Raw genomic sequence first — 27923 nt, 5'->3', positions numbered from 1 at the left:
AAAATCGTGCAATAGAAATTAAATTCTAAGTCACCATTTCCACTGATTTCGAAGAATTTTCGATTACATGGTTGCATGTGCGTTTGGGTCTCAGAGTTTCCGGTCTAGGGCACTGCGTAAGAAAAGTGACATCTGAAAAGAATGCACTCGCATGCTACAATGCCAGGAAGTGTAGAGTGTAGTATAGGGGAGGAAATTCTCATTAAATTCATTCTAAAATCAATGATAGCCGCCACTGATTGAAGTTTTTCTAAGTCACGCTTCTCCGAATGCAAGTTGAAAGAATAACAAAATGTGCATTGACATTATATCAAATTTATATTCAATAAATAAATAAAAATGAGGCATAAATTTTTGAAGACAGGTATACTACAAATTTAAAGTGAAAATTTGGAATCAACATGAAGTTTTGAGACGAATAAATAAGTACTGTCAATCGCATTATCGGTTTTAAATTCTTTCTTAGAATGCAGGAGCGAATTTGTAAACAAACAAAAATCTTTTACTTTAAACCTGTAAGTCATCTTAATTGAAGCATTTGTGTTGATTCAATTCATCAATTTGAGTCAACTTCAAATTCAGATGATCTACCCATGCTTTCTGCCTCAAGTATTTCCGATACAAGCGAAAGTCGTAATATATACATTACAATGAAGGATCAATGCAAAGACTGTACACCGAATTTACTATAATAACTCATGAATACAAATGTATCAACCAATCATAACTATAAATCATTCAACAGTTGAACACCACATCATATAATTGCTTCGATTTGAGGAAATTGTTTGATTATAGAGAAGATTTTCCAATGACGACATCCTCTGGTTCCAGAAGAAACTGTCCTCTCACGTTTCTAAAAAAATGAATAATTAAATTATAAAAATTTAACATCCAGTAAAAATGTATCCAAATACAATGAAGAATTAAGTTTTGTCTTCGAATCAACTTTAACTAGGGTGATGAAAATGGGATAAGCATGAAAATTGGCAAATTGTATGCCTATGAGACGAAATTTCATCGAATCGTGCTGTTGAGTGCTTTCAACAGCTTATATTGATTCAAAAATATATATCAACTAAGTAAACAACTATTTAAGATCTCATTGTAAGTGTGCTGCAATTTATCTACTAATAAAATTTCACATAAGTAAAAGAGAAATTAACAAGTAAAATTAAGAGCTCAGAATATATTTGCTTTCATGGATCTCTAATTTATGTATCAATTATGTAAACAAGTAATTTAGTGTACACTATTTTTTATCATCCCTGGAAACAAATGAATGCGGATGAACGATTGAATGGTATGCATTTGTACTAACTCTATGATAACCAATTATAATGGGCGGAATTGTCGATCGTGGCAATGGCACGAAAACAATGAAAAAAAGTCGAGATAGATATTAAAAAATAATGCAAGCCAAAATATTAAGAGAAAACATTATTAGTTAAGAGTTTGGCAGATTGCCACTCAGTCTAACCCAAAATCTTGTAACGAAATTGTGTCAAATTAGAGATCGGCCAATTACAGATTCTGCCGAGCAGATGTTTGAAATCTTGTTCTTTATCTGTTCTCTGATTTACGTAACGTCCTGGATGTACGTGTGCTTAAATTCTGTTGAAGTTAATGAGACCTTCTTATTTTGGACTTGGACGGTTAGACTAATTCAAAATCAAACCTCCGAATATAATGAACGCAACAAATTAGCTTTACCCTAATAAAATTAGGGTAAAGCTAATGAACAAGTTAGCTTTTTCTGTATAACGCAACTTTTGATTGGGATATGTGAAGAAACCAATTAAGAAAATATTTTCAACCTGAAAATGAATAGAAATGTACTAACCTCGCGTCTCTGGCCTGCAGAGCCTCAGCCTGTGACACGAGTTGTGGTCGCAGGTCAGCCAGCACCTCGCAGGCGGCGCGCTCTCCTGACTGTATCGCCCCCGACATGTACCCCATCCACACCGTCGCCGTCTCCGTCCCCGCGAAGTGCACGCTGATTTATACGTGAATGATTTAAATTCATTACATTCATGTTTAGTAGTAAACCACACCGGCCTCGCGAAGTGCACACTGATTTATACGAGTGTACAACGTTCATTGAAACAACGAGTGTACGAAAACAACATTGAAACAAAGAGTTACGAGTGTACAACGTTCTCAGACTCATCAACTCACTCTCCGTGCGGTGTGCGTATATGCGTATAACTCACTCTCCGTGCAGTGTGCGTATATGCGTATAACTCACTCTCCGTGCGGTGTACGTATATGCGTATAACTCACTCTCCATGCGGTTTGCGTATACGCGTATAACTCACTCTCCATGTATATGCGTATAACTTACTCTCCGTGTGGTGTGCGTATATGCGGCCAGGCGTGGTAGTCGCCGGGGGCGGCGTACGCACACGGGCAACCGCCTGCCCAGGGGTCGTCGCCCCACATCTTGTCCTCGTACGCGATGTACGCACGCATCTCAGGGCCAAAAGCCAGAACTAATCCTTCTATCACGGCCATCCCCCGCTCCTGCTTCTGTTATGTTGAGAAAGAAGTTAGAGGACAGAATGTTATGTTGGAAAGAAGTTAGAGGGCAGAATGTTATGTTGGAAAGAAGTTAGGGGACAGAATGTTATGTTGGAAAGAAGTTAGAGGACAGAATGTTATGTTAGAAAGAAGATAGGGGACAGAATGTTATTTGTTATGTTGGAAAGAAGTTAGAGGAAATCTCGTATCAAGTTCTATGATAATCATTGAAACGTCCTGAACATATCTAAACTTTTCAAACACTGCTGTTACTGTGTTTTTTCTTGAGTAAATGAAAAATTAAATAAAATTTTGCAGATTGTCTGCATTGAATGCATTACAAATATTTAATTTATATCACTGAATAATGAGATTTGTAGGCAAATTTGGATGAAATAAAGATCACATCACTCAGAAGAATTCATCTTACCGACTTCTGCCTCTACCCAATAGACTGGTTCAATATTCTCGCAATTTCTGAGAATTCATTTCACCGGCTTAAGCCAGCAATAAATTGACTAAATCGAAATTATAATAATATCTTAAAATTCATATCACCGACATCTGTTCCCACCAATTAAACTGACTCGAAATTCTCATTTAACAACATTTACGTTAACAATATTGAAGATTTATCTCACCGACTTCAGCCACCACTCAGTAGACTAATTCGAAAATCTCACAATTTCTAACAATTTCTCTCACCGACATCTATCTCCACTCACTAGACAAAATCTCACAATTTTTAATAATTTCTCTCACCGACTCCAGCCGCCACTAAAATGACAAAATATCACAATTTCTAATAATTTATCTCACCGACTTCTGCCTCCAATCAATACACAAAATATCACAATTTCTAATAATTTCTCTCACCGACTTCTGCCTCAACTCAAGCGACTGACGACCCCCCAAGAACCCGACGATGGCGGGAGCCCCTGTTGGTGTGGTGACGTCATAAACCTCGAGTATCGGTCCCGTGCTGCACTCCACGTTCAGTTTGTGTCCTCCGTTAGAGAAATATTCTCCACTGAAGCCTTTGTTGCACCAGTGTCGCTGCCGATTCACGTTTGCTTTTTGTATTATATTTACTATACATTATATAACCCGCAAAGCCCACCTTTTGCGCTACTAAAATTGCAGAATAATTATCAGGCAAATGTGTTAAATAAATTTTCATTACTATTGAATGTCTACATTGTCATAATATTTTTATATATTGTAATTATTTTATAAAAATCAGGTAAAAGTTTTGAGAGAAGCAATATATTTTCATTACCTGTTCGTACGTAACCAGGAACTTGTAGAGATGGCCCATGCGCATGTTGTCATACAGTTCCTTCTTGAGCACCGGAAGCTCAGGAGTGAAGGTGATTTTCGTGGTGAGTCGAGGTGGAGTCGTAATCACGACTTTTTTACACGTGAATCGTTTCAAATCACCCACGATTTCATTCGTTTTGTCGTCAACTTGCCTGCATTCAACAAGCACGTTCCTCGACTGGCATGAATAAAATAATAGGATAAATCTGAAATGTTCGAATCATGAACACTGTAATAAATGTACCAATCACGCAGCAGCATGCAGACATAATAATAATTCTACGCTCTAACAGCTGAGAAGATAAAATAAATGCCTGGTATAAATGTCGTACAATAAAAGCATACGTAGTGCTTATAAAGCGAAAGACAAAATTTGTACCACATTTTGTTTTCAAATTGCAACTCACAGTAAAAATCTTTTCAAATCCCGGGAACGAATCAGTATTACCTAGTGGTGCAGAAGGCCAGAATTAAAGTGTCGATTCCATCTGTTATCCATCCGACAAGAAACAGTCATACTCCTATAATTTGTGAAAAATTTCTACATTTCGTCTATTTAGTTCCAAGGCGATAATTTTTTAATGGTCTGGAAAAAATTGACAAAATTCATAATTATCGCCTGTCTTTTAATGAATTTAACTTGTTATGGTTTCAATGTATTAGCTGCCACTGAAATTTGGTTATCACGCAGTTCCTCAATGTGAGTAAAATATCGTCAGCGATATTTTTATAAATATTTTTAGCATCAATAATTCAAGAGAGACAAGAATATTAATTTTTCTTTTTATTTTAAGAGTTATTTGAAGGCAATGCAAAGATAATACGCTCGTTTTCTAACTGGAGGACAACTTTCGCTTCTACACACGACTCGGTTCTTCAATGTCATACCATTCTCTTCTTTTAGACTTTCATAAGATGACCTAAGAATTATAACCGAATCGTCGTCAATTATTACCTCAATTGCTGGAATAAGATAAAGTTAAGAATTACCAACCAACTGGCCTCAATTATTTTCTTAATTGTTCAAATTAAATCGAGTTGAAAATTTCCCCACCAGCCCTAATTATAAACTCAACACTTAGAATAAGATCGAGTAATAATTATTACATAAGTGTTTTGAAATATTATTTCAATTGCTAGAATAGGATCGAGCTAAGCTTTACCTCGCTGTCCTGTCTCACAGCCACCACCGCATGCGACAGCAAAATTTTCTCGTGACCAACCAGCAGAGCTAAGCGCTTGCTCAGCTGTTGCGTCCCGCCCTGTAGAATACAACGCAGGAGTTCAGTTTTTTTCGGGGATTGAAAAAATCAATATAATCTGTTTTTTTTTCTTGACAATAAACAGGTATTAATATTGTTCATAGATACATGAAGAAGCCGAGCGAAATTATATTAAATATATTATTCACAGCGAGTAAATAAGTTTCTCCTGGAATAGTTTAAGATCGAACCTGATTAATTTCCCCTCATTTCTCGTAATTTATGATGAATTAATATTGAATCGTTTTTGGTCGAGCCCCATGAAGCCGTTAAGAAATTTTCAAGTGGTTAAACATTTAATTGGATATGAAATTTCTTTCGTAAAGTTCAAAACTTGAAGGTTGACATTCGAATTTGTATTAATTTTATATATAATTAACGTCCTCACGGTGCGCAGGAATAATTTAAAAAATGAGGCATATGTTCTTAGCGTATATAAATTACGGGCTCATAATTTTACAATAAATTTTCTCGACATTTGTGATCGAGATTATAAAATAAAAATAATTAAAAATGCATGCATAAAACATAGTGTTTAGAATTTCGACGGTGTAAAATGTGGCACCAGCTCAGGAGAGTTTTTAGGAGGTGAATGTTCGAGACCTTGTGAACGATTTTGTTTTCGTTAGCATTAAATGACGGCAGCGCATTTAACAATTATGAATTCTATATAAAACTGTTAAAAATCAACAAGGGACAAACAGATAAAGTTATTTGTAGTCCAACAATATCACGGTACGACCGTGTTGGTCGCGACTTAGACGTATGTTTACAAGCAACGTCAACTTCATCAACTGTTTGAAGTTGACAGTTGATAAATGCAGCCATCAGAACGTGCAGTCTGGATACACGTTCTGCGCTAAATTTGGGTGCAATGAACAGTAATATTAACCATCTCTTTATGGGAGCGATAATACACTATAGACATCACTGTTGGCAATGCAAGTGAAATGTAAATAGCTTTATATAAAATCAAAATATACACGTATATATTCCTAATAAGAAAAAAATACATTCACCATCGATTTGAATAAGTTGGACATCTTTTATATCGAATTATATTCTACCGCCCACTCTACTATTTACAAAGTATACAAACTTAGCAATAAATTTGAACTCTATTGCCCATGGTTGAGCACATAAAATTTATTAGTTGTATCACTTAGCCGACGCTGGAGGAACTCGCCTGTACTCCGCAGTCCTGAGCAGCGTCCTTAAGGCCGAAGAGCGGCTCCACGCCCCCCGCCGCATTGGCGTATGCCAGGAAGAACAACATCGGCATGGATGCCGCATCCACACCTGCAACATTCGTGAAAAATTTTCTTTTTCGAGTGCGAAAATACTATCTTGTTTCTGGTGTTGTGTGTCATGGAACCCACCAGTAAGTTATTCTCAGTTCCAGTGGAGGTTAATTAACTTACATGTCTTACATGTAATCATGTGTCGTTTCTCAAACACTGATAATACGGGTACTATTAACTTCTTTAGCGGAACTTTCTTACAAAACACATATGTGAAATTAATAGCATTCTCATCCATCCACAACAAATCTAAAATGACATCTTCATACACTTACAATCTAGAAACAAATACACTCATTTTTCTGCACTTATTACAATTCGCAATACTTTCACAAGCTCAATACTGCTGCAAAATTATTCCACAAAAAAAGAACAGAGCAGCTCACATACTCATTATCATAATGATGATATTATTAGCCATGAATCATTAATTTTTCAGTTGAATTCCAAGCACTAACCGAAGCAGCCTTTAGACATCTGGTCGAGGTAGCTGCGGGCAGCTCTGCTCTGCAGGTGCAGGTCCCCGAACACCTTCACCGTCACCCCAGTCAGCTGCAGCGCCAGGGGGCTGGCGTACGGATCGTCCATACGCACCATTTGCGCCATCTTCTCCAACTGCACAAAAGCATTATACGCACCATTTGCGCCATCTCCTCCAACTGCACAAAAGCATTATACGCACCATTTGCGCCATCTTCTCCAACTGCACAAAAGCATTATACGCACCNGCCCCACGTCTGTCTCTTATACACATCTAGATGTGTATAAGAGACAGGTGTTATCTTCTCCAACTGCACAAAAGCATTATATGCATCATTTGTGTCATCTTCTCTAACTACACAAAATTTTTATACGCACCATTTGCGCCATCTTCTCCAACTGCACAAATTATTATGTGCATCATTTGTGTTATCTTTTCCAACTGCACAAAATTTTTATACGCATCATTTGTGTCATCTTTTCCAAATGAACAAAATTATTGTAGGAATCATTTGAGCCATAGGCTCCAACTGTCCAAAATTTGTAAACGCACCATTTTAGCCATAGTCGCCAACTGCACCAAATTATTATCGCATTATTTGTGTCCTCTTTTCGAACTGCACCAAATTGATACGAACCATTCGCGCATGATCATTGATACAAGATTCAAGTATTTGTGATAATTTTATCAGGATAATTAGCGCTCCTTAATGACTTGTCAACAACACAGACGAAATTAGTGTTGTAACATTAGGTCAATTTCTCATGGTCATGACACGCCCGTAGCGTAAATCAGTATTAAAATGAATTTGTCATTAGAGGCTTAATGAGACATTAATATTTTGTTTAAAACTTATTCTCTTACGTCGACAAGAATGCCGAAACGTATTTTGCTCTTACCATGTATCATATCGAACCCGGTGGAAGTCGAGTAGCTATTTCAAACTTTCGTCAGTCGTGAAAAGATCGGTCAAATGACACGATTTTAGATCTTCTGTGAACAAGTCACGAAAAGGAAAAGAATCGGCGACAGGCCACAGAAGGCCTACACTTCAGCGCCGAGATCACTATGTTATGTTATGTTATGTTATGTTATGTTATGTTATGTACAATCATTAAATTTGGCCAAGAAAATTTCTCTGTTGCTATCCACCAAAAAATTCAGTTAATTTATTACCGTAACAAAAATTGAAGTACTAAGTTACGATTGTTCTTGCCCTTCAGTCAAGTTAACAGACCGGCTGTTGACTATATCTCATTTGAATAAAATTTTAAATCAATTAATATTATATTAGTCTATTTTATTATATTCTATTTGAATTTTGAGTGAACATATTGAGCATAGATTACTACGTTAATATCAAAATAAGATGCTCATTACGTCTAGCTCCTAGCAAAATGGAAAGGTATAAGTTATTTAATTCGAGTAATATACTGGCAGTTACATCATGGAATTTACTAACTTTTTGCATTAGACGCTTATGTTCGTCGTACGCCCAGGGCGATCCGACGGTAGGAAGATCAGCTTCGTACGTCTGGATCTCCCCTCGCGTCATTTGCATCAGCTTTGTGCCCTCGCAAAACCTGCGAGCAAGTTACTTCTAATTTAATCTAGAATTTTATTATCTAAATCATATTTAGGTGAGAAATTTTCGAAATTCGCCAAGAAAATTTTACAATATATTAACCTGTAAAAATTTAATGTGTGAGTCACTGGATTCGCTGAACAATTCATTTTTCATGTGTTGCGAGTCATTTAAGAGTTTTCCGTTTGCTACATTAGGGTTAAAAACATCTCGTCGGAAGAGGGTAGGAAAAAAATTTCCCTGAGGCTGGTGGTTACCAAAAAACTGTTTTCTAACTAGCAGACTGGGAGTCTTGTGCATTTCAAAGAGCAAAGTGTGTAAATAACCGAATTAATATAACAGATTTCTAGTAACGAAATGCAAATATATCACTCACTGAGGATGAGTTTTAAGCTTGAATTCTTCGATGAGTTTCAACACGTGATGCTGCGTAGGCCCCACCCACTGAGCACCGAAGTCGAAATACTCAACTTTTCCGCCTTTGACTTTTACTGGTAAAGTTAGAGTTCTTCCGCCGACCCGATCTAGTGAAGAAATTCAAAATATAGTTCATTATAATTCATCTTCATTGTTTAGGGCAAATTATAGCTCTTGAAAATTAGCTAAGAACGTGAATTACAGTTCAATGAAAAAGAATCATGAAGACGTTAATTAAATGACACTACTGGTAAAAACTTAAAATTCGAATTAGATCGGTGAATTTTCCCAACTATCGAAGTACGCTATGATTATTTTTGATTACGAAATTTTTATGAAAACTTTGATTATATAAAAGTTCCAATCGACAGAAGTAAATATATTTTCTTTCATTACTATGAAATATATCAAATGCCCGGCAAATTGTGAAATGCCTAAATTTCCCAAATATTTCGTGTGGAACCAAGAAAAAAAAACACCTCAACGCATTTCCCTCGACTCAGAAGAAATTTGTCCGTGCTCTCTCACTCTATCATCAAATTTGGAATATATGGTTTTATAATTCTATTGTGCATTCAAATCATCGGTTCATGATTTATTCACTTTTCTTCCTTGTACCATGTAGTGCATTTCGTCAGAGCTCTACGCTTCTGGTTACTATGACTCATATTTTACTATTTATTCTTATATTATTAGTTTACTTGAATTACCAGCTCACAAATAATTATAAAAGAATTCGCGAAGTAAATAAACATAGTCGACGTAGTGGGCCAAATGTGCTGCATTTACAATCTAAAGTTTTAGCCTGCGGGTCCTGTAATACGGGGTTACACGAATAACACTTCCCATCAAGACATGGAGCATATCGTATATTTTTTTCTCCGCCAGGCTAATTCGTGAGTCCAGGTTAATGCGCGAAATTAAACAAATCAGGGCGCCATGAACGGCGATAAGGCTGGTTAACAAACCGTGACAGCAAAAGAAAAGATTCATACATTATTATCCTCTCTAGTCTTTCTTGGAGAAGTGCGGCGGCTTAAAGGCAAAAAGTGCGGCCGAAGGTCGCCCTCTACATCGTCTCTTGCGTGTATCTGTCAATTTTCTGTTCTGATTGACTTATATTTTATAAATTTTTTGTTCTCATAAATATCCGGATAAATATATCATGTTGCATAATTTAAATACCTCTGGCTTCAATGATGACGATTTTCAAAGCCTCGTCTCGCTTGAGGAGCTCACGGGCGGTGGTGAGCCCAGCCAGCCCAGCCCCGACCACAACAACGTCCACGTCAGCACCTCGTCCTGGACTCTCCATTGCTTATTTGTTCATAAGAATAATAATTCAATAATTATCATGTATCATATTCCCAGTGCGACAGATAAATAACAGAAGCTGCTGCTGAATTACTCCAATAAAATTCATTGGAAAATATATCGAAAAATTTATTTAATGGGCTTATGAAAGTAATTTCTTTGCACCTTAAGGCCCTATTGTGAAAAAGACTTACTTTTAAATTGAAATTTATGAATATAAAGTGCATAATTATTACAAGTTATAAGTACTCTCAATCACAGATAAACTCATTACACCGGTGTGATCAACAACACAAATATTTCTCATAGCAACGCTGGTGCGGGTTTTGAAAAAACTTTATTGACCACGATGGTGTCAAGTGAAATGGTAAAATAAGTCATTTTTCCCAGTGAGCCTATAATTATGAGTCCGTATACCCATAATTCAATGATTCATAATTATATCCATACACTGTTCACTTACTTACTTAGACTGTTAAATGTACTCCATTAAAATAGAAACACGTTAATCTAAATTACACAGGTGTAAAAAACATCGCAGGTGCGATTTTCGATGCAAATTACGCAGGTTCAAGAATTATTGCTCTATTTGCCGTCCTAAATTAAACATTCATTGGAGATATACCAGTATTTGGTTGGGGTGGAGCCTATTTCTTCAGTTGTTATTTACGATTTGCAAAGATTATCACAACGCTCGCTCCTGCGTAATGGTTCTAGAAACATTTTTAATCACATGTTACTGGATATAAAGTGGTACGAGTTATGCCTGGGTCAATATTGAACATGCGGTATATAACCATTTATAACGGACAAGGTCACGACGTACCTTGACTGCAACTGCAGAAATTACCCCCTGGCAACAAATATACATAGCTATTTTATAAATAATGATAACTTAAAACAAAATGCTTATAATGTCATTACCATATCAACAATTAAATGACTCACCTTCAGTAGAAAATATACACGGAAAGCGTTTTCACGAGTTAAATGTTTAGAGTAAATGATACAGTGCCGACTGCAGATGAAGTGTCGTACAGCACATTCTGTAATATCATTTATGTGGAGATAACTATGATTCTATCTGAAGGCGATAGTGTAAATCATCTCCTTATCAATCCATCTCTAAGATAGGAGATATCAGCTCAAGTGGTATCTCTGAGGCTTATCAGTATCAGCAGAGGAGATGGGTCTCTTCTAATGATTTAATTAGAGGACTAAACATCCATTGCATCAACCATATATAGAGATAAGTAGAGGTAGCTGAATAACATTCATAACAACGCTAATTACCTTGAATATCCGCTCACAAAAACATCAACAGTTGCCATGAAGCCATCTTGCACTCTTGCACGTGCTCATTTCTCTGGTCTTCGTATCTGCAGCTTTGGGAAAGAAGCTTTCAATTTTTCCCGTGTCATAAAGAAAAGATAATGGCGCTTTCAGCGTTTATTAGGCCGCAGATTATGAATACGAGTATTCTACTCCGTCATATGGGAAATCATTGCATCTCGAGCTTGAAATAATTCTTGACATTCTGATACTCTAAATCTAAAACATGATTGAAGAAGGTCTTATAAATGTTTTTTACAATTTGACGCGTGTGTCAATGGTTCGGTAAAATAGCATAAAAGCTCCTAACGAACATTTTCGATTATATCTTTTTAAAAACTGATAAACTTTATATTACTAAACTTGTTTATCTATCGGAAATCCTGTTAAAGTAGTCCAATAATTTCACAGCGTTTTACTTGTTCATTTCTAGTCTGAAAGTCGGTTTCATTGGTCTCACTTTAAGCGGATTTTCTCATTTATGGAGAAAATGCAATATTGTGCTCGTCGTGTCCGTTCATCTGTCTGTGCGTCCGTGACTTCACGTTTTCGTCGACGAGAAAATGCGATCTCTGTCACTCACTGCAGTGAGTACTGAGTTATATTTTTTAGTGTGTGAGACCTCTACGTGCTATATATACATATATTAGTAAGACCTTTCCTTTAGTAATATTAGTTTTATATGAGAGAATTTACTGATTTATACGCGTGCAATTAAAGACCAGAGAGTTCATTGATTTACATTATTAGAGAGTCGGGCAATTTTTCAGAAGACGTTGGTAGATCGAAAGGCATATTTCAGAAAGTGGAAGTAGTTTTAGTTTATCAACGATGTTTCGAATGCAATAAACATTCATTTTCAAGTTACAAGAAGCTTTTTATATTGATATTTTGGTGGAAATAAGTACATAATATGCGCAAATAAGATACTTTAGCAAAATTCTAAACCAGAAAAATCACTCTGAGAACTATCTCAAAATTCAGACAAATCCGCCTAATCCGGTAGTCAGGACTCAGGAGACAGTCAGCTGGCGTCCAATCCGCAGAGACGAGGAGGTCTGCCATCGTCGGGTGATTGATGTCTAGCCACTGCTTGATGACAATGTTGGATTGCTGGTGCCTACTGCCTGGTGGGACTGGCTTATTGACTTATTCCAGTACAATGCGAGTGACGGTCTGGTTGTGACTTGTGAGATTGTCCCATGTGGTTTACCTGCCCCTCAGATTGAAGGTAGCTAATGACTCAGTAATGAGACTGCTGCTCGGTTTCCTATTGTTGATCAAATTTGGCCGATATATTCCAAATGATGAAGAAGTCTTCAACCTTCTTTGAAGCAAAATTTATAGACTACATTGGTTCCTCTGATAACTCCCGCAAATTCATTGACAATCTTGAGATAATGGATGAAGTTGCTTGTTTGTAATGCTTTTTGTTTTTGACCTGGTCGCCACTCGGTACTCGCCAGTCGCCAGGTCTGGTCTGGTTGTGACTGCAAACTTATCTCAGCTCTCAGGTGGTAGGACTGTACGAGAAATGGCTGATCAATGTCACAATTGTTACTCCAATGTAATCCAAAACATGAAGTCTACAACCTTATATGAAGTAAAATTTATAAAATATATTATCAATTTAGCAGTCTCTTCACTCTCTTGGAGAACTTTTACTTCTTTGCAGGGTTGTTGTTGCAGATATTCATGTCCAAGTTTTGATGTTGTTTTTGAGAGTGTCACAATTCACAAACACACAAAGCCTGTTGAATTCATTGATGATTTTGACTTTGAGATGAAGTTGCTTCTTTGTAATACTTTGAAAATGAAACCTGGTCTCAGTGGTCTGATTGTGAGCTTGTCTCATTCTCAGGTGGCAATCCAATGTGGCAGGAGAAATGGCAGTTCAACATTATAATTGTAACTACAATTCCAGATTCCTCAAATGCAATCCAAATAATGGTCATTAATGGACAAGTCTACAACCTTTTTAAGCTTTTTTGAAGCAAAATTCACAGATTACATTATACCAGCCCATTGTAGAACTCGCACTTTTTTGCATATGCCATTGCTCAGTCCTCAGTTTAGTCGGAATTAGTCCAGGGTTTGACGTTATTGTCAAGGAGCCAGTTTAATCATGAATGATATTTAGATGAAATTGCTTGAAAAGTTGATTGTACTACTTATTCACTTTGAGACCGTTTCAGATACTTTTCTGAGTCTCTAGTTTCCATATTTTTGACTTCACTGTAGATTTTTCTTGTAATTAGTTCAGTTCTGTCTCCCAGCAATTAAGATGTACATGCACCTGGATAGTGGATTGCACCAGCAACAAAGATACACACGTTTTCAGGGCATGCTGCCCGGCACATGCACACCCACACGTGAATGGCTTACTCTGTACAGTCTCCTTACCACCAATAGCATCACCGCAAAAGCAAGTGGTAAGAATTGTCATACATAGAAATGGCTCTGCTTGAAACCAGAAAATTGATTGTTTCATTCTAATAATTATTTAAAAATAGATTCAAGTTCATAGTTGTTGGTTTAATGTTGTATTTGATAGGAAACAATCTATATTAATGCATGGTAAAATAACCACCATAAAATGGGGTATCTTAGACCACTTTTTTTTTATAAATGATGCCATTTTTACAACACTTCTCTTTAACTTCACTTCTTGTTTGTCTGTCTGTCTGTCTGTCTGCTACAAATCTTGTAATCAAAATTTAATACACTTCTACTTATTTAGATATGCAAACTTTTCAAATCTTTCTATTGTGTTATGTAGCCTCAGTATTAGGCCTTAAATGCCCATTGACAAAATTTTTCTATGTCAAATAGTTTCTGAGTTGTGGGGGTTTTTGTTAAAAAAACAAAAAGTGGTCTAAGTTACCCCGCCGGTCTAAGTTACCCCATTTTACGGCACTGCAGATGTAAAAGGGAAAGAACCTAAAAAATACTTAACAGAATAAAGGGCAGAGATCATGTGCAGCTGCGGTTGTAGCGCTCAATATTATGGTGGTGCTACCATTGGTGAGGAGACTGTAAGCCATTTACGTGTGCATGTGCCTGAAAACATGTGCATCTTCATCTCTGGACTCTGGTGCATGTGGTTTCTTAATGAATTTATTTGTTCCTATGTTTTTTTTTATCTTGTCAAAGTTCATTGCCTGCCATTGCAAAAATTACATGAAAAAGAGCGCAGCACTTGCGGCAGCAGAAAGCTCTAGTGCCTTTCACCTCTGTTGCTCACTGAACACTGATGTTGGAAGTTTGACAGGAGCACAGCTGGCTGGCAATACGCAGAGCAGCTCACTCTGTGTTAAAAGTTTACCTATATGTGGTTTGCTAACTGGGAGAGATGTCTGGGTGATAAGGTTGTAGGATGGAATGTGGTGGTTGATGATGATGTTGGTGCGAGGGATGTCTGGGTGATAAGTTGGCTGGTTGGAATGTGTTTGTTGATGATGATGGAGATAAGTTTGCTGGTTGGAATGTCTTTGTTGATGGTGGGATGGATGTCTGGGTCGTTGCTGGATGGAATGTGGTGGCTGATGATGTTGGTGGGAGGGATATCTCTGGGTGATAGGGTTGCTGGATGGAATGTGCTGGTGGATGATGACGTAGCTCTTTGACATGGGTTTACTGGCAGGTATGGGCCACAGTGCCACTGCATGTACTTTCTAATTTTACATTTCAATATGTTGAAAAATATTGTGATTGCCAAGAAAATCAGTCAGGGCATGAATAATAAAAGGACAGTCAATATTTCTTTCTTCATTGTTGAATATCTTTGTTAGAACTTAATTATACCTGAATGAAAATATATTATCAAAGGTTTTGCATCTCTTAAAATTTAGTACCTAGATGAAGTTACAATTGAACTTCCTCAATCGTTTGTGAACATAATTTGTTAATTAAAGTAATGGTATACTACGTACATGTCCTTTATTGTGCAGATATACATAAAATAACATACTACTGATCTTCTTAGTAATATATTTAGGTGAAAATTTTCACCATAACCAACAGGGTTGCTTATAAAATAGGTATATCTCATGAACATGGCGTTCAAAGTATCTTCTTCTGATAGCGATTTCAATTCCCGAGTGAATGACTTGTTCTCAAGCCTAAATAATGTTGAGAAAACACTGCCACAAGATGGTCTAGTGTTTGAGTCTAGCACATCAGGATTGTTTCACAGGGATAAATTTGGCAATTTGGCAGCGGCGTCTGCTACTTTTGATGGGAGCTTCAAGAGACCCAATGAAAGTAACATTCCTCAGAAGAAACGATTAAAAGGATCAAATATTGCACCTGATTATGAGAAACACCCTGAGAACTGGACTTGCTACTCCATGAAAGATACTGAAGTACTTGACAACGCCCAAAACAAGGAGGCGTGTCTGCAACTGTTAGCAGATTTGAGGCGAAATAAAGCTGCAGAAGACTGTGAGATGATTGATCTCGACAAAGAAAAAATTATCTTCAAGAAGCCACAAATTAGAACAGCGGCCACGGATGTGTCACGTGAAGACCCAGAAAAGCAAGACTCAGGTATCGCTTCTGATGTAGGCGGCTCCAAAAAGTTCGTTATGGCTGAGCACGTTGTTGGGGTTGCCAAGAAAAAGAAGAAAAAATCTGACAAGAGTCAAAATAGCCACGTGAAAAGTGATCGAGATCGGGTGAACTTAAGTTACCTACAATTTGACGATGGCGAGGATTGTAATTAGTTATGCTCATTCTACATACTAGCTGCAGAAGTTATTCTCAATTCGAGGTTGCATTAAAAACTGTGGTTTTATGTCGTTACTTTTATTTTTGTTATTTGAAAAGTGTTGTTTCAAGTTGCTTGAACTTGTTAAAAAATGACTTGGATTCATTTTCACCCTGTTGGTCGCATATAGGTACCTATATGATAATTTCATTGTAGTATATTTTCATAAGTACTTCAGAAGTAGGTTTCGGATTCAGTAGTAATGAAAAATATTAATAATGTTAATAAAATATTAATAATTTAGCACAACGCGCATTAGTAATTAGTTCCCAAATGGCACAGAACAAAAATTAAAAACAACAGCACCATGAAATTGATTGAAATTTCTTGTATGTTAAAGAGCAACAAAATCCTTGACGGCATCAACAATTAGTTTTAATAAGGTAAATTAGGAGAATCACGATCACGAGTCATTCTTTATTTACCTTTCACGATGAAATTGACTGCGATTTATTGATCTAATTGTAGGATGTATGCTGGAAATGGATTAGTTAACAATAAATTATTATTACTGAGAAATATTCAATGTAACTATATTATAAGCGATGACCTGGATTAAATAAAAGCTTTTGGCACTCAAGGACACAAGCAAACTGAGTCTCGAATAAAATATTAACCTTCATATTCATCGACACGGACTATTTGCGAACTATCAATTGGTGAACGAACATACCTGGAGCAGGTAAGAGGTTGTATTTAGAAAATTTTAGCAGATATACCCGTAGCAAGACACACTATTGGACAGTATACCATAAGATTGATGACAAGATTACATCGAACCTAGTAAGTATCATCAGCAATGATTAGATTCATAAAAATTATATCAAGAATCTTGATGAATTTATTTAAATTTGGAACTGATTGCATCTCGCACGAGGATCAATGTGAACGAAAAGTTCAAAACTTATCAATAACTATTGTCGGCGCTGCATTAGTCTCATTATTATATTTCTCATCACTCAACAAAATTTAGTCACAAAACAGTGTAGACGCCGACGTTTGCTATTCATTTTACTATTTGTTCTTTAATTGGGATCTCGAAGACGCGGTGAACATTCTGCTGCAGAGCTGCTGGCAGAGCGAGGCTGTCAAGCCCCGTGAGCAGGTTGGGTTCAGGAGGCGGCTGACACAACAGCAACTGCTGCACGCACTGCCTGCACTCGTCCAGCACCTCTTCCAGGACCTGCAATATTGATTCGTATTAGATGTTGTTTATTGCCTCATCAACAAATGAAGCTCACTTACAGTTTGTGGTAGCTCCAGAAATAACAATATAATTATCGCTAACCGGCGTTAAAGCCTGCAGCCTACAAAATACATTAACGTGCAATACAATTATACTTCGCGGCCATTGTATACAAATTAGATAATTCAGAGACACAAAAACAGTGCTAGTTCTTCTGTAAAGACAAAATATAATGAGTATTTTTTTCAGTTTTTATCATTTTCTTGAAAGAATGGATTTATAAATAACGTTTCATTACTGTCGGTAATTTAAAAATTGTCATCAAAACCTTGGGTTGGAGCTGCAAGGGTCCCTCAGCAGTGCTGGTGTAGACGAGCTGCAATAAGGCCTTCAGTATTTCATCCCTCTGCCTCCCAGCCTGCGGCCAGCATTCTGATGAATATACTTGCAGGGCCTGCAAAAAAATCATTTTACAATGATATATTTGGAGAAAGGCCATCATATGTAAAAAAAAAATGAAAGTGGGTAAACCACGCAGTTGAAGCAAATCTAAATTTTTCTTGGAAAAACTAATGATTTTATTATTTGGAAGTAGACTACATCACCAGCACCGGTTCTAATGCCCCAAAAATAACATAGTAAACTTCTTGTGTTGACTTCGTATGTTACGATGATGGAATTCCGCAAAAAAATTACCCAGACAAGAAATTTAAAAATACACCAGTCTGCAAACACAATTTTAATTAGTTGAATGCATCTCCTAAATAGCGTTCAGAACGAGTTAGATCAATGAAAAAGGAAATATAAGTGGCTAATAGTTGAGAATATTCCAGGCTTAGCATGAAAACTTCTTCATTTTCATTAACCTACATGTCTTAATAGCACAAATGCAGACTAATTAGTCTGTCAATAGATGGGAAATACTGGCCTTCAGAGCACACAGTCTGTCCCTGGCTGAGGCTCCTTCGAAGGTCGTGAGGTAATTGCACAGCACCTGCACCACTTGGTCTTGCCACCTGCAAGGTTTTTTTACATTGAACAATTTTGAGTACTCAAGTGTATGAGATATCAAAAATAACAAGTCGTTCAATTGCAAAATTTAACAGACAATAATGGTCTCAAAGAATCATGGGACAATAGATGAAAAGTCTCAATTACTCTAATGTAATTAGAAATCTCAATCCCAATACTCAATACTCATACTCAATACTCTCTAATACTTACATACTCAATACTCTCTAATGTAATTAGAAATCCAATTCAGATTATGCAGAACGATGAAACTTGTACCTTGATTTTGTTATAGACAAAAAATATGGTTATACATGAATTTAGTTTGCTTGAAAAAACATACAGGATTTAAAGGATACTGAAATTACATACAGCTGAGTAAATAGCATAAACACTTGGATAAACTGCACATGGTTCAACAATGACAATAGTAAAACTTAAGAAATAAAACTACAAACAGTCTACGACCGCTTGCATATTGACCTGATAACTAATAATTAATGCATTTATCTTATACCTTTACAAATATGAATTGCATTTTTTGATACTAATAAAAAAATCTTACCTGACACTCCTGATGCCAGCAGCAGAGAGTGCAGCGGGTAGGTTGGTCACATACACAGACCGCAGGTCAAGACGCTGCTCAAACACCATGTCCCTGAGCAACATCGACAACACCTCCTCTGCGGCACTCAGCTGCACATAAGGATTCACTCAGTACAGGATTATAACGACATTTCTATACAGCTGATCTATTTATAATATATTATTCAACTGCATATAAAGATTTCCTGAGTGTGGGATATCAAATTATTTCTATATCTCCGGTCTATTCATTATACATTATAGTTCTCCCGGACATTTGAGCTTCCAAAGAATGAGGAGTTTGTAGAAGATCATAGATTTCTCCAATATTTTAATTAACACTTCACTGCAAATCCACCAAATATCATAGGATGATAATTCTAAAAAAATACACCAAGAGTATTGATTGCATAAAAAATAATTGTAATCCCCTGAAAGGAAAATTTAACCAATTGAGAAGATAACAATAAAGTAATTTCAAGTGCCCCAAAACATTAATCTGTAATGTACATACATATTCACTACCCTTAAATTCTAGGTTTTCCTTCAAAAATGCTGCCTATGATAAAACGTATAGAAGAACAGGCTACATACAGCAATTCATTAAATTTATAAATAGTAGCCTATTATTTCATGTCCATAGTTAATGATGAAGCCAGCCACCATCACAGCAATATCGTCCATCAAATTCATACCTGCGCAGAGTGGGCAATGCTGGGATCTTGTTGCAGCACAACAGCAGCAGCAGTAGCCGTTGGGTATGCCTTGTAAACAAATGATTAAGTTAATATTTACTGACTTTGTTGTGTATTCCACCGTTAAAAAAACGTTATCATAATTCATATTTCGTCTGTTCAAAGCATTTCTTCAGTTTATGAGAAACTATGAGAATGGTTTCCAGCGATACTTGCATCTTAATTAATTTAAAAATTAACCATTTAAGTACCTATACTAAATTTTGTGCATGTTCATCAGACAAAGATGAAATTACATAAACATGCAACACACCATAGCTTTTATAAGCAAGCAACTTTACGGGGCAAGGAAAAACTAAGAAAATATAGATATGAGATCTAGTTTAAAAAGACAGGAAAAAAACATTCAAGCATAGGCTGTTACCAAAAAACCAAAATGATCACAGCTCATACAATATAGACAACAATATATGAAATAATTAAATGCCATGAGAATTTAAACCTAAATGTCCAGGGGATATGAGGCTGTAGGAGCAGCTTGGCATTAAACCTTTGTATGACTTTCTAGGTACATTTTTCCAACAATATCTATGTTTGGGATGTAAAATTATGGCGACTGAAGGGGTTAAATATATACACACCGCTTGCAGGAGCTCAGGGTCTCTGCTGTACAGGTGATGCTTGGCTGCCTCATATATCACCGCTGCTCTACCGGTGCATCTGAGCTCTGAACCTGCCTGTACCAAACTGCCTTCAGATTATCTTGAAATGGCCAAACAAGCAAGCACTACAAGGCAAAATTATTGAATAAACAGCATATTGCTACCCTTTTCAAGAGCTAAGACAGTTGCTTATATTTGCATTTAATATAATAAAAACTTTGGAAGAGTCAAATTGCTACATCTGCTAGATTCTGGAAGTAATAAATTCAAGAGTAATTTATGTATATGCCATCAATTGTATGAAAGTAGTTTGCCGATTCTATTATGCAAGTACCGGTAGTGTATATTTAATTAAAATTTTATCATTGTTTCAATGAATGTACTTAATTGCATAATACAAGAATTTGTGACATCAGAGACAATTTAATATTTGCAATTTTAAAAGCAAATTTATTAATAATTAACCAGCCACCATAAGCACATGATTAATACTAAGATAATTGTAAACAATGATAAAAGTTGGAATTAAATTTTTGTCAACACAATTAAGAAATGGAATGAAAAATGTATCCATTTGTGTAAAGGAAAATTCATATACTATGGTACTTCCCTCCATGACCTACGCAGTAACAACAACATACCTGCTGGGGCTGAGGGCAATGGGATCTAAACTGAAGTGGCACTCCAGCATTGCCTGTGTCATCATGGATATAATATGTTGAGAATGACACAAAGAATGTTTGACTTACAACATTGTTGATGATGTAGACAAGGGCTTCCAATGCAGTGATCTTGTTGTGAGGCTCCCAGTCATCCAGCAATAGGAGAATGCCAGGCATTAGGTACCCAAGTTGATCACTTAGGTCATCTTGCTGAAACAAATAGTGTTTAATTAAAGTTTTGTTTAAAGTTAGAATTATTTCAATATTTTAATTTAATTATTTTTAAATGAGCTTAAAAAGTCTGCACATTAAGCCTTGACTTTAGAAATGAGAATGGATTGAAATAGAACAGGATTGAAAAAAACAATAAAAATAAATGGATTGGAAGAAGAGGGGATTGAAACAGAACTCTCCCATTTTAGACAGATCCTAAAATTCAAGCCCCAAGTAATAAAGTAGGAATCTTATAAGGTCTTAATGTTTTTACACAAATTACTTCTAGCCAAATTAGACAGTTGAATGCAATTTTGCAGTTAGATTGCTACTACATATTACTCACAGATAGATTGTATAGCAGCCACAACAGGAATTCTTGAGCTCCAGGGTCATTTTTCCATATTTCCTTGTTCAGATGCTTGCTCAAAAACAATAGAAGAGGCTTTAGTATGATTCCAAATTTGTAATTAGTTACTTCAGCATCATCAGCAATCTTCAGTAAATCCTTTATTTCTATAGAGTTAGATGATGACATGAGAATTTCTAAGCCAGTACCATGATTTTTTTTACTCACAAGCATGGTGAGAATACGAGATGCACTATGAGACACAGTTGAACAGCTCCAGTCTCTCTCAGAGTTACTATACTGAGCTGCTAAAATAATGCAGTTGCTCACTATAGTCTGTATGGCATGATGTGATAAATAGTCTCTACTTTGCACAGCTCTTGTCAAGATCTCTTGCAGCAACTTTTCAATAATTGGCAGATTTTTTTGGGATGTTTCAAACACTTTTTTGAAATCCACTTTTTGATATGGAACATCATTGTCCTTCTTTAGGATAGGAACTCTTGTATCATGAAAAAGTAAATCAAATTGAAGAAGAATTTCATTTTCCAGTTCCTTCAATTTTAAATGCTGAGATTTCAGTTTAAACAAAATCTGATCGAATGCTTTAGTATAGTTGATACTAGACATCTTGATTTACTGTTGAGGCCTGAGGGGTTGAATCAAATACTGTATACTGTATACATATAGGTATTGTAGTTAATGTAGCATTATAGTTATATAGTATATAATTCTTAAATTTTCTGTTGAGAGAGAAAAGTTATTGGAAAATGGAAATGAGACAGATATGGCTGATATGCTAAATAAAAAATGGCAATGGCTACATCAATTGTTTTTTTTTTCTGCAGTGATGCCAGAAAAATGCCCAAAGAAATAACCTTTATACCGAAAAAGCCTACAGTACTATGCCAGAAAATTTTAATTAGGCATTAAATATGTAAGAATGAAGAAAATCTAAAAAATTTGACATAGTGAGTTACTAAATCAAAGTGTTTGGGGAGAATAGAAAGGATCCATTCAAATGTTGTCAATAATTTTCATCAATCCTGATTACCCGGGTGTTCAATGGATTTTAAATTTATAGGGTAAATAACATGATATTTGTATCAAATTGTATTCAAGTATCAAACTCCAAAGCCAATTTTCTTGTGAGTTGTGACTGAGAGAAAATGAATCAACGTCATTATCAGACATTATGACATCATTGCTTGGTGCAACCAAGCACGGAAATTGTCTACCTACCTTTAGGGCCTTGACTAGAGATTTCCTGCAGCTTGCCATTTCCGGAACCGCAAGATTTCTGCCAGATGAATTATCTCCCATCTAATCATTACCAAAAGTACACAATTGGGCTGCAAGATTCCAATTGTATTAAAAATTAGTTCCATTGGATTTGGAGCTGCAATTTCAGAAACAAGTAGGAAAATTCCAATCCTGCACAGTGACTCAGCGTGAGTGAGAGTGCAGTCAGTGCTCACAATGCTCAGAATTTTCAAAGCACACTTGCATTACATTCAAAGATATTTGAGCTAACTAATACTAATTGAGTGGAAAATTTTTGACAGGAAACAGATTGTTATATTTTGTTTTAATAATCATAACAGAAAATACAGAAATGACAACAGAAGTCAGAAGAATCAGATTTGAGATTTAGATCATTTAACTTGTTGATTGAACTTGATTCATCATTCATCTGCTGATCTGCAGTTAGAGAATGCATGGATGATGGAACTAAAGCATGTAGGCTATAACTGCCTTTAGATTGATGTACATCCACTGAATTTGACTGAAATCATCACAGTGATACCAATTACTTGGTAAGGGCTTCGAGTGAACTGTGAAGGATTATCTGTGAAGGAAACTGTGAAGGATTATTATGTGAACTGTGAAGTGAACTGTGAAGGAGTGCAACAATGCACAACGGCACCAGTCACTGTCACATGAGAAGAATGGTGCAGGGCCGGGCCGCCTGGGAGCCAGGGCCCCCCAGCCCGGGACCAGGAGGGACCTTGCCGGGTGGAATTTATGAAAATTATTATTCAATCCAAACCATTATACACATCAAACTGGATGTAAAAATATGATACTACAATTTCCTTTCATATTTAACTGATGAATTAACACCAGATTGATGACTATTCTGTTGTCTACGTTGTCCGTTGGAGCGTTTAGACTCGCGGCCCGCCTGTGGCCTGCTTCCGCTGGACAAAAGGGAGCCACTGGAAGCAGTGTTCTTAGCAGGGGGTCCTCACTGTGGTGGACATAAAGCCACAGGTCAGCCTGATGGATGACCGCTGGGCCTGAGAGCTTGTTGCTGGTTAAGTTTTTAGCCTCTTAGTACAGGAAGCAAGTCTGCGCTCTCTTAAGAGAGATCAGTTCTCTAGTAGCTCCGTACAGGATTTGAGGAGTTTGAAAGATACAAGTATTAGTAAATGGACTTAAAATTAGAAGCTCATACGAGGCAAAGCATGAAAGATAAATGAATGCTGATTTAGCCTCCCTGCCTCAGTTACCTACTTCAAATATAGTCAGATGGGGTAAGACAGGACCGAAATCACTAACAAGCATGTAGCATCTATACCATGAATAAATAAAAAACCCTAAACCTATCACAAGGTGTAGTTATGCAATTGGCTTCTAAGCTACAACTCAGACTTTCTGCATACAACATAGTTTTCTGTACAGATTAAAAAAAGTGAGCTGGTCCCATCTTACCCCACTGGGGTAAGATGGGACCGGGCATGGGGTAAGACAGGACCAACAGGTAATTCTTGTGTTACAAGGTTTTTAATAAAAGTACAAACCTGATATTGTGTACATGGCCGCCATGCATGCTTGTGTACAGCTGTTGCATGGCAACCTACAGCTCGCCTAACCTGCCTGACTTCAATATGAATAAAGTAAAAAATTGAAATATTTTCTGTTGTACATTATCATTATGATTACCTCCCCCCAATAAATTACATAGAGTAAATTCTACATTAATGCATCTTAAATTACGTTGTAGCTCTTGTCTTGGCAGTACATGAAGTTGACAATCCAGAAGAAAATGTGCTATTGTATCCGATGCATTGCAGGTGGTACATTGATCTGTGTTGTTCATGTTGAATCTGTATAGATGGCTCTTGACACCGGCATGACCAATTCTGAGTCTTGCAGCTGCACACTCTAACCTGCGGGACTTTAAGCAGAGCCAAGGGCGCAGTCTGGGTTCTGTCATGAGGTCACTCATGAATGTGCCTTTCTGAGTGTGAGCAACAGTTGCTTTCCAAGTCCTGGTCCAGTGCTTGTGTAGCTTCTCCCTGACAATGCTGAGTGTTTCCTCTTCACTCAAGGTGCTCATGGCAGAGTAGAGATTTTGATGTCCCATATTAGCTGCCTGGTCTGGAACCTCATTTCCTTTTACCCCAGAGTGTCCTTGCACCCATTGGAGTATTGTGGACGCTTGCCTTTTGTAGATGAAATCTTGAATTTTGTAGACATATTCTTTGTATGAGGGGTTTATGGTGTTCAATATTGCATATAAAGCTGACTGGGAGTCAGTCAGCAGGAGAATGTTCTTTGTGCTTAGCCTCAGGTCCAGGCTGCATAGCTGCAGAGCCTTGACAATTGAAAAAAGATCCGAGCCAAGGACAGTATGTGCAGGGTTCAGCTTCCATGTGGTGGTGCTATGTAGAGTTGGTATATATATAGCTGCAGCTGTAGAACCATAGCTGAGTTTTGATCCATCTGTATATACATGAACATAGGAAGGGAAGTTACTATTGCAAAAATCATTGAATATTCCCCTGTTGATGCCTGGAGGGGCATCATGGCTGCAGGTGTTTTGAGTGGAGAGATGGATATGGGATTCCAAACTGTAGTGTGGAGGTAATGGTGAAAAATTGGGCGTAGGTATTCTATGGAAGCTGGGCATGCTCAAGGCTGTCAGAAGACTTGCTGCCCCATCTGGAAAAGTGACTGTTGTCTAAATTGTGAGCAGAGACGCCCATTGCATGTCAGATTTCTTCCCCAGATTTGCCCTGAGGGCAACACAAGCTTTTAAGGTACCACTTGAGAAAAAGGTAGTCAAGCCTGATCTCCAGAGGGGGTATATGAGCTTCAATTTCCATGGATGAAATGGGAGATGTATTATGGGCACAAAGGACAATTCTCAGTGCACTAGACTGTATTATTTTTAGCTTTTGTGTCTGTTTTACAGAGACGTCACCAATGTTAAATAGGATACTGCCGTACTCAAGTTTGCTGCAGATGAAGCTGATGTACACTTGCCTAAGCAGGCGCCTTGAAGCACCCCAGCTGCTGCCAGAGATGGCACGTAATGGTGCCAGTCTGCGGAGACCTTCATTCTTCAGATGAGAAATGTGTGCATGGAACTTAAATTTTGGAGCATCAAAAAGAACACCCAGAACCCTTTGCACAGGCACGCTGCTGATTGGTTGGTCTGAAATAAGTACGCTTACTGGTATGATGCGTTTTTGAGTGAAGAGCTGGAGTGAGCATTTTAACTGCCATTTTTTGAGCCACTCGCTTAGTGTATTTAGATAGCATTGCATCACATTCTGGGCAGTTGCCACAGAACTGGAGACAACAGCCAATGTAATATCATCTGCATATGATAGGACTTTTACTTGAGGGGATCTTGGCAGGTCACTCAGCAATGCATTATATTGAAAAGTGTGGGTGAGAGCACAGCACCTTGGGGAAGACCTCTGCCCAGGTTCCGGCTCAAAGAATGGCATTCCCCAATTTGTACAGAGGTGGTTCTGTCTTTCAGGTAGTTGGGAGTCCAGCTGTAGGGTGATCATCTTATAGAGAAGTCCATAGTGCCACATGCAGTCAAAAGCACCCTGAATATCTAGATAAGCAACCAAGGTGTATCTTCCATCCACTGCTGCCTGTCTGATAGTATGGGTTAGTACGGCCAAAAGATCAATGGTACTTCTGCCATGACGATATCCTGTTTGAGTGGGAGGCAGTGCATGGTTGATTTCAATGTGGTGTTCTATCTTTTTTGTACAATTCTTTCCATGAGTTTGCCAATGCATGATAGCAGCGTTATGAGTCAGTAAGATTTGACCTGGCTTGGATCCTTGCCTGGCTTTAATATTGGGCAGATGACACCCTGCTTCCAAGCAGTTGGGACTGTTCCGCTGAAAAAGCTGGTATTGTATAGGTTGAGAAGCTTCATTTTTATATAGTCTGGGCTCCTGGAGAGAAAGATGTTAGCAATAAGATCACTGCCAGGTGTTGTATTCCTCAAGGACTGAAAGCTTTTATGAAGCTCATAGAAGCTGATTTCAGGACACTGCATCTCAACAGTATGTGCCACAAAACTCTCCACTCTGTCATTCACCTCCCTGTCAGCTGCTTGGTCGTCAAAAGAAGCAAAGCCGCTGGTAAAGTGCTTGAGAAAAAGTTAGGCAATTTCTCGATTTGGAGCAGTATGTTTTCCAATTGGAAAATTCCTGGAGTAATGCTTCCCACCAATGCTCTTGATAGTATGCCACACCTTGGAGGTGGCTGTTGTGCTGCCCAGGGTCTCGGTGAACTTAGTCCAGCTCTCCCTTTTCTTCTTTAGAGCCAGGTGTTTTGCAACTGCAACATCTTTTGTAATGAATCAAATTTGAAAGGGTTGGGTGACTCCAGTTTGTTCTTGGCTTTTCTTCTGTTTTTAACAGCCGCTTCACACTCCTGATCCCACCGTGGGGTCTTTCAATGTCTTTGGTATGCATTCTTTGGCGATTTCAACAATTTTATTGGTGATGGAATGATTATGGGTTCCTACATCTAGAGGAAAGTGCATATCAGTTAAAATTTGACTATTTTGCTGAAACAGGGTTGTCCACTTTTTCCAGTTGGCTCTTTTCAAGGCCCAATTTTTTCTTGGTCCAATACTTTGCTTTGCACACCCAAAGCCAAAGGTGATCTCCAAGGGAAGTGATCACTGCCTATATCACTGCCGCGGTGCAGTTCCCCGAGGACCCCCAGATCATGAGTTGTTATGCATAGGTCCAGACATGAAGTTGAGCCAGTATGATTATCGATGTAAGTAGGAGTGTCTGCGTCATTAAGCAGTATAAGATTGCATGTTTCAATTAACTTTTCACTGCTCCGGCCGGTGAGGTTGTATCTGTTTCGGGAATCCCACAGAAGCAATGTCCATTCAGGTCGCCAATGAGAATAAGACTATTTCCAAGCTGATTAGTGTAATGCTGGAGTTCCTCTAGTGAAACATATTTGCAGGGAGTTAGAGATAT

The 27923-nt window shown here is 37.4% G+C and overlaps 3 protein-coding genes across 4 annotated transcripts; 1 reads left to right on the top strand and 2 right to left on the bottom strand.

Moving 5' to 3' along the window:
• Positions 1-668: 668 nt before the first annotated feature.
• LOC108676653 (probable flavin-containing monoamine oxidase A) lies at positions 669-11245 on the bottom strand. Its single transcript, XM_018164769.2, has 12 exons — positions 11149-11245; positions 10072-10203; positions 8846-8993; positions 8347-8467; positions 6862-7018; positions 6289-6401; positions 5004-5102; positions 3800-4018; positions 3397-3576; positions 2345-2529; positions 1844-1996; positions 669-856 (listed from the first exon to the last, which is right to left on the bottom strand). The coding sequence occupies exons 2-12, from the start codon at positions 10199-10201 to the stop codon at positions 793-795; spliced, it is 1569 nt and encodes a 522-aa protein (XP_018020258.1). The 5' UTR covers positions 10202-10203; positions 11149-11245; the 3' UTR covers positions 669-792.
• A 4145-nt stretch (positions 11246-15390) lies between these two features.
• LOC108676649 (protein TSSC4-like) lies at positions 15391-16898 on the top strand. Its single transcript, XM_018164765.2, has one exon. The coding sequence runs from the start codon at positions 15582-15584 to the stop codon at positions 16254-16256; it is 675 nt and encodes a 224-aa protein (XP_018020254.2). The 5' UTR covers positions 15391-15581; the 3' UTR covers positions 16257-16898.
• Positions 15457-22404, bottom strand: LOC108676657 (TELO2-interacting protein 2-like). Of its 2 annotated transcripts, none has more exons than XM_018164772.2 (8): positions 21661-22404; positions 21189-21311; positions 20419-20514; positions 19778-19846; positions 19063-19193; positions 18415-18502; positions 17815-17940; positions 15457-17483 (listed from the first exon to the last, which is right to left on the bottom strand). In XM_018164772.2, exons 1-8 carry the CDS (start codon positions 22291-22293, stop codon positions 17307-17309), a joined length of 1443 nt encoding a protein of 480 aa, XP_018020261.1. In that variant the 5' UTR covers positions 22294-22404; the 3' UTR covers positions 15457-17306. The 2 variants fall into 2 exon arrangements, with proteins under 2 accessions (XP_018020261.1, XP_018020263.1); XM_018164774.2 differs by having other exon boundaries at positions 21189-21307; positions 21661-21724.
• Positions 22405-27923: the final 5519 nt, after the last annotated feature.

This window comes from Hyalella azteca, unplaced genomic scaffold (assembly GCF_000764305.2).
Source record: "Hyalella azteca isolate HAZT.00-mixed unplaced genomic scaffold, Hazt_2.0.2 contig15697, whole genome shotgun sequence".
In the NCBI taxonomy this organism is placed as follows: domain Eukaryota; kingdom Metazoa; phylum Arthropoda; class Malacostraca; order Amphipoda; family Hyalellidae; genus Hyalella; species Hyalella azteca.
This window is presented reverse-complemented; position numbering and strand designations above follow the sequence as displayed.